The 14,658-nt window shown below is 43.5% G+C and overlaps 1 protein-coding gene across 2 annotated transcripts in view; it reads left to right on the top strand.

Moving 5' to 3' along the window:
* Positions 1–8,053: 8,053 nt before the first annotated feature.
* The window catches only part of LOC137525662 (hemoglobin subunit alpha-5-like), a 46,784-nt gene continuing 40,179 nt past the window's right edge, over positions 8,054–14,658 (top strand). Inside the window, exons 1-3 of one of the 2 annotated variants that reach the window (XM_068246817.1) lie at positions 8,054–8,148; positions 9,663–9,867; positions 10,157–10,354. In XM_068246817.1, the coding sequence (XP_068102918.1) occupies positions 8,054–8,148; positions 9,663–9,867; positions 10,157–10,282 (426 nt within the window). In that variant the 3' untranslated portion in view covers positions 10,283–10,354. Of the gene's footprint in view, positions 8,149–9,662; positions 9,868–10,156; positions 10,355–14,658 lie in introns of those variants that run through there. The other variant, XM_068246820.1, reaches the window with a different exon arrangement.

The following is a 14,658-nucleotide window of genomic DNA, read 5'->3' as shown; positions in this document are numbered from 1 at the left end:
CAAACAGCTGTTTGCGTAGTGACGGCCGTGCTGGACTGATGCGCAACATGGCCAGAGTGCAGGCCGTGGCAGTTTTCCAGCCCATATGGTCGCCGGGATGTGGTAGCTCAATGATAAAACAACAGTGACTGTCCAGCTGATCAAATTTGGTCTGTCCACAATGAAGCAACGACCTTATTATCTTCTTGTATGTAGGTAGGCATAGGTAGGAGACCCAGTATAGGTAGGTAGGCATAGGTAGGTGTCCCAGTAGTTAGATAGGCATAGGAAGGAGACCCAGTATAGGTAGGTAGGCATAGGTAGGAGTCCCAGTATAGGTAGGTAGGCATAGGTAGGTGTCTCAGTAGGCACTACTATGATTCATGATATTATGATATCACTACTATGCTAGGCGTAGGTAGGATACCCAGTATAGGTAGGTAGGCATAGGTAGGTGTCCCAGTAGTTAGCTAGGCATAGGTAGGAGACATAGTATAGGTAGGTAGGCATAGGTAGGTGTCCCAGTAGTTAGATAGGCATAGGTAGAAGACCCAGTATAGGTTGGTAGGCATAGGTAGGAGTCCCAGTATAGGTAGGTAGGCATAGGTAGGTGCCTCAGTAGTTAGCTAGGCATAGGTAGGAGACCCAGTATAGGTAGGTAGGCATAGGTAGGTGTCCCAGTAGTTAGATAGGCATAGGTAGGAGACCCAGTATAGGTAGGTAGGCATAGGTAGGAGTCCCAGTATAGGTAGGTAGGCATAGGTAGGTGCCTCAGTAGTTAGCTAGGCATAGGTAGGAGACCCAGTATAGGTAGGTAGGCATAGGTAGGTGTCCCAGTAGTTAGCTAGGCATAGGTAGGAGTCCCAGTATAGGTAGGTAGGCATAGGTATGTCCCCTAGTATAGGTAGGTAGGTAGGTGTCCCCGTATAGGTAAGTAGGTGCCCCAGTAGTTAGGTAGGCATAGGTAGGTGTCCCAGTATAGATAGTTAGGCAGGGCCTGGCTGGCACAGTAATAACAATTACCAAGGTCCAGCTGCAACAGATAGGGCTGTATAATGGCAGTGTCAGTGAGCAACACACAAAAAAAAAACACATCAGGAAAACATTATCTCTCAAAAGAGCTGTTGAGGGGTACTATTTTAGCAATAACAATCAGCCAGGAGCAAGCCAAGAGCCTAACTAATCTTTCCCTAGGAGAAAAAATCTGCAGCAGCTCTCCCTAGTCTGTCTATTTGCAGCAGGCACACGAGTGAGTGTCATGGCCAGCGAGCCTGCCTTATATAAGGGTGGGTTGGGGCTCCAGGGCTTAGTGTAGCCTGAATGTCTACAATGTGCCTGCTGACTGTGATGCAGAGGGTCAAAGTTGACCCTCATAGTGCATTATGGGGCGAATCGAACTTCCGCAGAACCACCAAAGTTCGCCTGGAACCGTTCACCGGCGAACCGTTCGCTACATCTCTACATGTATAATGACTGGAGAAAGGGGGAGAGGAACACACCAGCAGGATCAGGTAAGAAATGGCAGTGTAGTGTAGGGCAGCAGGGATACGTGTAGTGTAGCTCCGGTAGCAGGTATTAGTGTAGTGTAGTGTGTAGTGTAGTCTGTACTACAGTAGTGCAGTGTAGCTTAGGGGGGACCAGGGATTAGTGTAGAGTGGTGCAGCGTAGTGTAGCTTAGCTGGTAGGGCAGAAGAGGTTAGTGTAGTGTAGCTGAGCAGTCTAGCATAGATAAAGTAGCTTAGACAGCTTGGGGGAAAAGGTCCATAAGACGCCCCTGCACCATAGACAATCCAGGTAGTATTTTTTTCCCCAGGTTTTTTCCTTCTAAATCTAGGTGCGTGTTATAGTCCGGAGCGTCTTATAGTCCGAATAATATGGTAATTTGGAGGCATTATAAAGGTGGTACACACACAACATAAGGGCTGTGTAATGAGCGGCAGGGATACCTACGCAGCGGAGAGCGGCATGTCCGCCGCTTCCACGTCTCTGCCGGCGGCGGTCCCCGCCTCGCAGCCATGCAGGACACCTCGGTCGGGTCCTTCGGCTACACATAGATTTAGGGCTACGCGCAGACAGGACCTTTATGCCCAAAGAAGAAAGGTCAGCTGACTTGCCGGTCGGGTGACCATGGGAAGCTCATGGATTGGCTGAGCTCGTGGGCGGCGCTGGTGCGTGATCTTCCGCATTTAAGGATCTGCTTGCCAGTCGCTCTTCGTCTGCTGTTGCGATCACTTAGTGTTAGCACTCAGACCTAGTTAGATCCGGTGTGCTTTGATCCGGGAGGAAAAAAACGGGGATTTCACACAGCTTAGGATAGTGCTTTATACTGTTATTTATTTATGTTTGACTCTGGCTCGTTCTGACTACTCTTTGTGAGAGAACGCGGAAAAGCCGCCGCGTGTGCTGACAGCAAGGTGGCTGATTCCGCGTCCAATGCGGCGGTTTGCACGCGGAAGCGTGCGTCTGGTAACATGGCAGAACGTGAAAAAGCCGCTGCATGTACTGACAGCAAGGCGGATGGTTCCGCGTCCAGCACGGCGGTTTGCACGCAGCAGCGTGCATCTGGTGTGGCTGAGTCTGTTAGTTCACATAGGCTTAGGAATACACGCGCGCTCGCTGAGAGGCAGAACGTTTATGATGGCCAAGAACGGTCAGCTGACCTCAGAGCTGGTAACCATTGGTTGATCACTTAGGGTCGCGCCAGAGAGCGCTGCTCTATATATAGTTACTGCTGGCCACTCTCAAGTTGTCTGCTGTTGCGAACACTACATGGAAGCACTCAGACCTTAGTCAGATCCAACAGTGTGTTTGGACCAGGAGGACCTGGGAATTCACACTGAGCCGGATTACTTGTATTATTGTTCTGTTATACTTAGACCAGTTCCAGGGTGTAGAGACCACGGACCTCACACCCAGACTAGGGAACTTGTGTTATCATTCTGTTATACATCAGACTAGTTCCAGGGTGTAGAGACCACGGACCTCACACCCAGACTAGGGAACTTGTGTTATCATTCTGTTATACATCAGACTAGTTCCAGGGTGTAGAGACCACGGACCTCACACCCAGACTAGGGAACTTGTGTTATCATTCTGTTATACCTCAGACTAGTTCCAGGGTGTAGAGACCACGGACCTCACACCCAAGACTAGGCATTGTTTGATATCTGTTATGACTTATTGCTTTCCTGACTACTCCTCTGATCTCTGATTCGGTACCTTGCATATCTTTGTGCTTTGTCTGTCCATGTGTTGCCGACCAGGCTTGCCTGACCTCGAGAACTATCTCTCCCCTTAAGAGATAGGCTCCAGATCAGTTAGTGACATCCACCTTCAGGTGTCACTCACTCTCTGGTCCTTCCTACCTTCAGCCTGACTCCACCCCTTGGAGAGACTCAGGCTGCTAGAACGTTCCTGTACTATCTAGAGCAGTATTGGCCATACTGCCTCAGATCACCTGCTCATCAGATGTGCTACTCAAAGTCTTACTGTTACACCAAACACTCTCATATACATAGGTGTCCAGAGGTTAGTAATATATCTGTATTATCGGTGATTCTGCAGATCATCAATAATCAGGTATATATCTGTATTCTTGGTGATACTGCAGATCACCAATAATCAGATTCTCTCTGCGTGCTGACACCGATCATTACACTCTTACTCTCAGTGATTCTGTACCTTGCACTTCTGATCCTGTTGCTGACCCTGCCTGAATACCGTTCTGTCTCTGTCTCCTGAATCTGTACCTTTGCCCATCTGACCTTGCTGCCGACTCTGCCTGTTTATATCGTCCTGTCTCTGCCTTCCGATTTTGTACTGCATCTGTCTTTATGTTGCCAAACCCGATCTGTCTGACCACTCTACTCTCACCAGAGGGCCCTTGTCTCTGGTGAGGGGCTCCGTACTGTTAGTACCCACCAGCTCCTCTGGTGAGGTCTTGTTAAACCTATCAGTACTTACTGTTTGCACCAATCACTACATACAGTGCAATAAAGTGTGACCAAGGTCACGGTCATTCCTGAGTGTTGCTATATTTGTATTATTGGTGATTCTGCAGATCACCATATAATCAGATATAGTATCTGCATTGTTTGGTGATACTGCAGATCACCAAATAATCAGAACTTTGTATTTGCTGACACCAATCGTTACAGGATGTCTGCAGGCATCATAAAAAGATACTATAGATTGCAAGAAGTATAATGAAAGAGGGTGAATCTATATAGAGACACTGGAAATTGGGGGCAATACAAGATCGCCATATAACAGGGTTCTCAATGTGTGGTACACATAAACCAGGGTGTAGTTCTAATGGGTACAGAGGTTACTCAAGTTGATATAGCTAATTAATTGTAACAAATGTAGAGTTTGTAAAATGAGAAATCCCATGTAAACAAAACCAAACTAGCATTTTAGCTAACGGAAAGCAGCAGTTAGTGTTTGGAAATAGTTTAGGAATAGTTACCATGTATTACTATTAAATATATCTGAGTCAAGGGGTACTTCAGACAATCTGTATCATACCAGGGTTGTACTTGCTGAGCAGAAACTTTAGATTGTAAGCTCCTAAGGGCAAGGTTTCTCATCGTTGTACATTTTGTTAATCCCTATACAACGGCCACTGTAATTTATTGTACTTTGTGTGCCATTTTTATTTACATCATTGCCTGTATTTTTGTGCACTATTTTTTTTAACTTTGCACAGCACCAAGGGACATGAGGGAGCTATACACATCAATAATAATATATGGAGGCATAGTGAGAGATTATAACAGGAGACATCATAATAGTAGCACCAAAAGAGAGACAGAAGCAATGGGGAATATAATAGTGGTACCATATTAGAGAAAATAGAATGGGAGCTAAACATTTGGTCTATTACATAATTGGAAAAATAACCATCCAAAGAAAACTTAATGTATTCCCCCCAAACAGTAATACATTCCCAGCACTTTACAGAGTTCATAGTCAAGTCACTTACTATCAGATAAATAATGCTCTCAGTCTAGTTCCTACCATAATCATAGTCTAATGTCACTTAATTATAATTTATCATTAATACTATTATCGTGAAATTATATAGCGCTGACAACTTCTGGAGCACTTTACACAGTCATGTCTCTGTCAGAGATTTCACACTTTTTATTTACTCCCATAATCACCGTCTAATATCCCTATTACTGTATGAAGGTGCCCATACATGCAGGGCCAGTTCTAGACTTTTTGCTGCCTGAGGCAATCTTGTAAGGATGCATTACGGTGTAATGCAGTATAAAAAAATGTCCTCAGTATAGGTAAGTAGGTAGCTAGATATGGGTGCCCCAAGTATAGGAAACAGGTATAGGTGCCCCCTGAATAGGAAGCCAGGTATAGATTGCCCCAGTATAGTTAGCCAGGTATATGCACCCCCAGTATAGCTAGCCAGGTATAGGAGCCTCCAGTATAGGAAGCCATGTATAGGTTCCGTCAGTATAAGTAGCCACGTATAGGTGCCCCCAGTATAGCTGTGTACAGAGCATGGAGCAGCAGTGTGTGTACAGAGCATGGAGCAGCAGTTTGTGTACAGAGCATAGAGCAGAAGAGTGTGTACAGAGCATGGAGCAGCATTGTGTGTACAGAGCATGGAGCAGCAGTGTGTGTACAGAGCATGGAGCAGCAGTGTGTGTGCAGAGCATGGAGCAGCAGTGTGTGTACAGAGCATGGAGCAGAAGAGTGTGTACAGAGCATGGAGCAGCAGTGTGTGTACAGAGCATGGAGCAGAAGAGTGTACAGAGCATGGAGCAGCATTGTGTGTACAGAGCATGGAGCAGCAGTGTGTTTACAGAGCATGGAGCAGCAGTGTGTGTACAGAGCATGGAGCAGAAGAGTGTGTACAGAGCATGGAGCAGCAGCGTGTGTACAGAACAGGGCCGGCCTTAGGTTTCACAGCGCCCTGAGCGTATCCAGATTTTGGTGCCCCCCCCAGACTTCTGACTCCTCAGTTTATAAAACCACGACTCCAACTCCGACTCCGGGTGCCCAAATTGCCCCGACTCGACTCCAGTTCCGACTCCACAGTCCTGGCTACTAGACTTGTATATGTAGGCAGATCCTCCACTTTAGTATATATATATATATATATATATATAAAGGAGGATCTGCCTACATATATACGCTAAGGGGGGATCTGCCTATATATACACTAAAGGGGGGATCTGCCTACATATACAAGACAAGTAGCCTATATACACTAAGGGGGGATTTGCCTACATATACAAGACTAGCGGCCTATATACATGATGGGGGGATCTGCCTATTACAGGCAAATCCCCCCTAGTGTATATAGGCTGCTAGTCTTGTATATATAGGCAGATCCCCCCTTAGCGTATATGTAGGCAGATCCTCCTTTAGTGTATATATAGGCAGATCCCCCCCTTAGTGTGTATGTATATATATATATATATATATATATATATATATATATATATATATATATATATACACACACAGATGATCCCCCTTAGTGTATATATAGTGTATTAGGCTGCTAGTTTCCCCTTTAGTTAGGCAGCAGATTACCCCCCCCCATCAAGCATAGAATAGGAGGGAGCCTTACTTTTGGTGGTCACTTGGGGAGCATGAGAGGAGATGGCCAGGTCTCGTCTCTCCAGGACTCAGGAGGACAGTCACAGGGCAGCTGCCAGCACACGTGCTGCGCGCTTCAGCGCTCCTGGCTGGCTCCATCCATCCTATCATGGGGGCCGAGCGCCGGGTGGAGTCTTGCACTGACTCCAAGAGGCAGCGCCGCAGCAGTTGCTGGTCTTTGCCCCCATCAACCCCGGCGGCAACAGGGGGCGGAGCCGTAGGGAGGCAAACTAGCCCAAGCAGCAGTTGCCGCAGCCGCTGCAGCACAAAATAAATATGCGGCCAGGGCGGCAGGAGTGCGGCGCCCCCCCTGGAAGCCGGCAGCCGGCGCCCTGAGCGATCGCTCCGGTCGCACAGGTCAAAGGCCGGCCCTGGGACAGAACATGGAGCAGCTCTAGGGAACTTAACAGAGTCAGGTATGAGCAAAGCCCTGTGCCCTGCTGTGTGAATGCTTTGCTTTCCCCTTCATTACCAATGTCGGCTGTTCTCATTATTATCTGTATCCAAAGTGCTCCTATTTGATCCCGTTGAGGATTGAGAGCAGTTTGGATATTTAGGAAATAGTTGTAAAATCCTGTCAGTCAGACAGGAAGTCGCATTATGTGTACCCAACATGATGTCCTACCATATTATTATACTGTATTGTGTGTGGCTGAGGAAGATCTTTTAGGAATCCCCCCCCCCCTTGAAAATCCTGGGTTTGCCCCTGAGAGTAGCACTGACCCAATCAGGCAGGGGTCAGGTCTGTGCCACTGCGCATGCATGAGCTGTCAAGAAGCCTTCATCTATGGTTTTCATGTGGAGACAGCACTGACATTGGCCGGTGGAAGAGGATTCAGAGACTTTCCTCTCCCAAGTTAAAGTAAGTACCCACATTGTGCACTCTTTTCCCTATAGGTTTCCTTTAACTTATTATTATGTTTTTGGAATGTATGAGGAAACTCACACAAATATGGGAAGCACAATATATTACATATGTGTCATAAGCAGTGATAAAGGTTATAGCTGAGTGTCAGAATTGTTCTGATTCATAAATGTGTGCACCACCTCTACATATTAAAAGGGGTTCATAATAATTATCAAGCAAGGAGAAGGGCTTTGAGAGTTGATCAGCCAAATCACAGTTAGTATCAATATAAAGATGGTATGTTTAATATATATATATATATATTTAAACATCAGACTAGATTACTACCTTCAGAATAGGCAACGTGCAGTTCTTTGCATACTGTGGTCAGTCATTGTATGGCAAGATAAAGAGATATGCCATCATATCACTATGGAGGACCACTGTCATCATTGTTGTTTTCAGGATGGGTGTAACTAGAGAATCAGCCAATGGAAAATGCCTTGGGGATTTTTTTCCTTACACTGTACCTTTAAAAGCACAGCAGGACTTAGTGGATGTAGGCACTGCCCAGTTTATCTGTACAAACCTGAACCAACCATGCCTCTCACTGCTGCTGAGAAAGCTGCCATTAAAGCCATCTGGGCCAAGGCTGCCAGTCGTGAGGCTGAGCTTGGAGCAGAGGTCCTGGGGAGGTAGGGAATAATCATATTTTTGTACTTTTTGTACACACACACACACGCACGCACACACGCACTATTGTTTATCAGTATTATGGTGGCCACTAATGATCCAATCTTTTTCATCCAATCTTACCATTTCTATCTAATATAAGGGAACTGCCTATAGTATTCAATTAATATATTCCATCAGTTTACTCTTCTACTACATAGATTTGGTAAGATTGGATAAAAAGATTGGATCATTAGTGGCCACCCTTAGTATTATTGTTGTTAGCAGTTGTAGCAGTGCTATTCATTATTCATTTTTTTCATTGATAAGAATTATTATTATCAATTATTACGGTTATTATTGTTAGTTATATTGGTGGCAGTAGTAGTGATAATAATACTAGCATTCTTTCTATTGTTATTCGTATTGTTTATGATTTCTGTTCTTATTACAATTATTATTTTTCACAATAATCATGGATGAAATTAACATTTTGCTTAGTTCCTCATTTTCCAGCTTTACTGTAACTGAGGTCCCTGTGTGTCTGTAAACATGGGCGTAACAATAGGGGATGCAGCCCATGCGCCTAGGGGCCGCTCGTGGCCGTTTTGGGGGGCTGGAGGGGTCGCACCATGAAGGGAAAGCTATGGCCACACTCGGCAGGGAGGGGGGAAGGTCCCCCCCCCTCCCTCACCTCGGGCTTTCCCCTCTGTGCTCCCCTCCAGCTTCTAGCTATACAAGTGTAGCGAGCGGAGCGGCGGGCAGCGGCAGGCAAACATACCTTCCGTGCGTTCCAGCGTGGACACTTCTCGCTCTAGTGACTGACGCGACTTCCTGTATAAAACAGGAAGTAGCGTCGGTCACTAGAATGAGAAGCGCCCGGACGCACGGAAGGTATGTTTGTCTGCCGCTGCCCGCCGCTCCGCTCGCTGCACTTGTATAACTAGAAGCTGGAGGGGAGCACAGAGGGGAAAGCCCGAGGTGAGGGAGGGGGGGACCTTCCCCCCTCCCCGCCGAGTGTGGCCATAGCTTTCCCCTCATGGTGCGACCCCTCCAGCCCCCCAAAACAGCCACGAGCGGGCCCTGGGGGGAGGGGGGCCCACTCACAATTTCTGCAGGGGGGCCCGGGGGCTCTTAGTTATGCCCCTGTCTGTAAATATGTAATTATGAATAATAGTAGTAATCAGAAGGTAGTGTGGCCAAAATAAAACAAATAAAATGTTTCCTTAATTGATTAAAAGAAAATAGCTGCTATTTTCTGCATGACCCTCGTACAGTATATTTTGGAACAGATTTAAATATCTTAAAAAGTTTGTTGAATGTTCTCATTCGTTGTGATTCAAATGAAAATAAGTGTAAATGTTCCTACCATTTTCAGATCAGTTTTGTTAAAACTTAGTGGATCATGATTTGTACATACCATAATTTACATATTTAATATACTATAATACTCAACAAAAATGCAATGAACACCTTATTCACATCAACTTTTACATTTGCTAAGGCTAAATATTTATTTTTTTTCTATCAAATTTAGGTTGTTCAAGGCTTACCCACAGACCAAGACCTACTTCATTCATTATGACCTCCGCGAAGGCTCTAAGGATATGCTAAACCAGGGTGCTAAAGTTATGAAGGCCATTGGAAGTGCTGCTCATCATATGGATGACCTTGACCATGCTGTGTCTTCTTTCAGCGAGCTCCATGCCCACAAACTGATGGCTGAGCCTGGCAACTTCAAAGTAAGTAGTTACCATCAATTCTTCAGAAGTACTGGCTAAGTGAAAAAAGATTAACTAGCTAATTTTGTGATATCTAAAACAGCCAGTTTTTATTTATTTATTTAGAATTAATATATATTTATTTTATGTTGCCTTTGAGTCATTTTGCTGTTTGAGCTGTATTTTAATGTTTAAATAGCTAGATAAGGACACTACTGGAATCAATGAATGATTCTTGAAGCCAACATTTACCTATAACTAACTGATTTTCAGGGATTATTTCTGATTGTGTAATTTATGTCCATTGCAGCTGCTGTCCCGTAGCATGGAGGAGACTATGGCTTCCCACTTCCCCAAGGAATTTTCTTCCACAACCAAAGCTGCCTGGGACAAATTCCTCGCTGCGGTGTCCTCAGCGCTGGTGTCCAAGTACTAATAAAATGCCACTCCCCAATATTAAAAGTGCTGCTGAAGTGACTTAACTACCTCTGTCATTTCCTTTAATAAAATGGGCTCATTTTAACACTTTGCTGGTCTATAGTTATTCCCATGGGTTTACAAAATGATGTACCGCTATAAATTTATCTAGAATGAGCAGTGTGATTCATTTTTCATCATAGGACATAATCTATACATTGTACAGTTTAGCAAATGAATCCATTTGCCATTTCATTTCAAAAGTATTTCATAACCGTGTGAGTGATTTAAAGTGCTTGTATAAATTACCCATAAGAAGAGTTACGAGAGATCATTAAATATGACCCTTGATGATAACAATTTACAATAAATATAAACCACCATAATACTAATAACTATTCATAGTTATGGAAGTGAAACATCAATTTAAAAAAAAACAAAAAACTTATACATTAGTTTTGTGAAAATGTTTATAAACCCTTTCGGAGTCCCCTATACAAATGACTCCTAAAATATGGGATCATTTTCCAAGTAAAATAGTAGCTAAAGCCAGTCTAAATCCTGGTACACACAATTATAATTGACCAATCACTAACCAATTTTACCACCTCCATGTAGTATGAGAGTTTACCTACACAATTTGCTCATAGCATTTAATATCTGTTCACTCGGATACTACATGAAGGTGATACAATTGGTCAGTGACTGGCCAATCATAATTGAACGTGTGTACCAGTCTTTACTTAAAGCGGACCCAAACCAAACATTTTTTTAATTAAAAATATTTAGTTGCACCACTCTAACACATACAAAGATAAATAAACACTCCTTCAAGCCTATGAGCATTTCAGTGCATGCTTTTCACCCTTCTCTTTTAATAACTAGGGTTATACTGGGGGCAGCCATTAGCAATTCCCCCTTTGCCAGACCCTACCTACTCCACCAGTTTGCCAGATTTTGTCCGGCAATTTGAAAGGAAGGGAGGGGTTCCTACAATAAATGTAAAATATTTTATATTTGTCATCATGCAACTGAAAAAAGGCTGCTATTTATTATTATAATTTAGAAAATAGATTTTATTTCTGAAATCTTGTATTTTTAATTTGGGTCCATTTTAACCTGCCGCACACACAACATTTATCATTCCCATATTGTTATTGAACAAATGGTCAACTATGATCACCTGTTCTCTAATAATGCTAGAAAAAGTCTTCAATTTTTTTACATCTGAGCCTGAATAACACCTTAAATTTTGATTGGTCAATGATGGATTCATTTACGCCCTCCTTGTAGTATGAGGGACAATAGATTTTGAGTACTTACATGAAGAGATTGCGCAGGCAGATTCTCAGACTAAAAACACATAGGGCATGATTTACAAAGCTTTTTCACCTGTTTTCATCTATTTTCACCTTGTGTGTTACATTTTAAGCTCCAAAAGAGCACAACAAAATATAATTAAGGTTAGAATCACTTTGAGTGATTATTTGCTTGTTAATGTGCTAAAAGGTTATTTTAATTCATTAGGAGAAAAATAAGTCATTTATGAGAAGTTTTGTGAATTGGCTCCATAGTAGGTAAGAGCACTCCCAAGCAGCACCTGCCTTACAAATGGTCTGTAGAAGCCTGTCAGCAAATAAGATGCACATTACATGCATTCAAACTGCAGTACCAAAATTATGCAGGGGCTGAACTGACCCTAATAAACAGCTCAAAATTAAGGAAGACCCTCAACTACATATAATACATTGAACTCTAGTATTGATAAAAACAGCTTGCACTTAGTTTACCTTCAGTTGCACTATTTGCATAATTTGCATTCAGAAGCACTAATGGAGGATGTTCGCTTCCAAAATTGTTTAGCATGCAAAGTTATTTCGTACTAGACCCTTTCACCTCGTTGAGGTCCACTCCATGCAAAAGGGGCCCTAGCTACCACCAATATGTGATTTAGAAGCTAAATTACCTGTGGGATTTAAAAAATACATAGAGATGCACAATATGGCCCTGTTCTGCAAAACACACCCCAGGGGGCAGGAGCAGTGCAGGCAGCCCCCAATGCTCTTATCTGAAGAGGACTCTCATACTACATGGAGGTGGTAAAATCTGCCAATCAAAATGTATGAAGTGTACTAGCCTTTGGTTTTGAGACTGACATAAACCTCTGATCCTGAGCCTAAAGTACACACATACAATTTTCATTGGCCAATTTGACCACTTTCATGAAGTATAAGAGCTTATTTACACAATCTGCTCATAGTATTCAAAGTCTGTTGGCCCTCATACTACACAGATGTGGTAAAATTGGTCAATTATTGGCCAATCAAAATTGGATATGTGCACCAGGCTTTAAGGTGTGTACACACATCCAATTTTACCACATCCATGTAATATGATAGCTTACCTACACAATCTATAGTCAGCCGCTGCAGCACCCAGCGTGCTGATTGAAAGTGTCACTTGCTATTAAATCAACCACGTATGACAGCACACCATGCAGATGGCTTGGTCGATATACAAGGGGTAGTAGAGTACCTTCTTCCATCGCACTAACCCCTTGGTAAGTGTCCAGTGTTGTGGGCAGAAACTTGTTTCTTGCAGTAATCCCGACAGATCTTTAGTGAGTGGCCACTCACACGCATAGAGACAACACTTCCTGGTCACGTGGCTTGTGACTCCTGCACTCCACTTGCGTCTCTCCTCAATCCTACAGTAGAGGGCCGTCACTCTCTTCCTGTGTAGGGGAGACACATGGAAACATGATAGTGCACACTGTGGTGAAAAAAAATAAACTTTGCCCTGGGTTGCACTTACTAAAATTATTCTTGTTTATTGGCACATCAATAGAAACTGCAACCAGCACTTGCCAACTCATGTTTTGGCTCATGCCTTCGCCAGGGGGTGCGGTTGCATGAACAATTAGATCTACATATACAAAATGCTCCTCCCTGCCTAAGTGTTAACCCTTAAAGCAGGATGGGTAACTACTTCTAGACATGGGGACTGCTTTTTAAATATACATGAATATAATGATGAAAATACAATATAAAAAAAGAGATAATGAAAACACTATGTACCAGATGCACTATTGAGCAAATACAACAGAGTCAAACTGTAAAATTGAAGACAGATAAGTCAAATATAAATAAATAAAAGGGGATCAATTAGATTAATCATAAGGAATGTTCTAGTGGGGTAAAGTGCATAGCTGAATAGAGCATATTGCACTTTATCCCACTGTACCATTCCTTATGATTAATCTAATTGATCCCCTTTTATTTATTAGCCAACCGGCTTAAGGGTTAACACTTAGGCAGGGAGGAGCATTTTGTATACGTAGATCTAATTGTTCATGCAACCGCACCCCCTGATGAAGACATGAGCCGAAACTCGAGTCAGGAAGTGCATTTGCACTTTCTATTAATGTGCCAATAAACGGATTTTAGAACGTGCAAAACTAGGTGCAGTTTCCCCCCCTCCCTCCCCCCCACAGTGTGCACAATCACGTTTCCATCTCTCTCCCCTACTCAGGAAGAGCTGGCCCTCTATTGTTGGATTGAGATGCAAGTGGAATGCAGGAGTAGTGGTGCTCGGATACCCCTCATCCATGGATTCGAAACCACGGGCGTGGTTAAAAAAAAATCCGGAACCATCGTGATTGCTTTCCGGATTTGAAACTGATCCACAAGTTCGGCCGGATTTTCGTCGTGAATGAGTCAACCACGACCGGATTCACGTCCGGATCTGGATTGTCTTTTAACGTTTATAGCAAAGCTCCCATACATGCTACAATCCCCAAAATTGCATGGATTATAAAGGTGATAAGGGGCTCCAACTTAAAAAAAATTCTGAAAGAACTTTTACTTTTTGAGAAAATGGTGAAATCGACACTTGAAATGGGGCTATGAATTGGTAATAATTGTTTTTAAACAGGAAAATACACTTTAAGCAATCACAGAAGTGATGGTAAGTCCCAATGGCAGCTGGCGGTGGTGGTACCACTGGAGGGAGGAGGATGAGACAAGTGGGCGACGCCACAAAAAATAACACAGAGAGGTTTTTGTCAATGTTTTTTTTTTCTCCTTGCAGCGATAGCAATGACATGATGTAACGATCGGTGTCAGCACACAGAGAGAATCTGATTATTGGCGATCTGCAGTATCACCAAGAATGCAGATATATACCCGATTATTTGCGATCTGCAGAATCGCAGATAATACAGATATATTGCTAACCTCTGGGCACCCAGCAAAGAACACAATAAATACAGTGATACATCACAGAAGTGTGGAAATATCCACCACACGGCAATTCCTCAGAGGTCTGGTTACCTCTGAATGGGAACCCCGTGAGTGAGATCCTCTAACCAGACAGAGTGAGGAATCTCGACCCCTA

The sequence above is a fragment of the Hyperolius riggenbachi genome, chromosome 7 (assembly GCF_040937935.1).
Source record: "Hyperolius riggenbachi isolate aHypRig1 chromosome 7, aHypRig1.pri, whole genome shotgun sequence".
Taxonomy (NCBI): Eukaryota; Metazoa; Chordata; class Amphibia; order Anura; family Hyperoliidae; genus Hyperolius; species Hyperolius riggenbachi.
The sequence above is the reverse complement of the archived record's forward strand: the minus strand, read 5'-3'. Positions and strand labels throughout refer to the sequence as shown.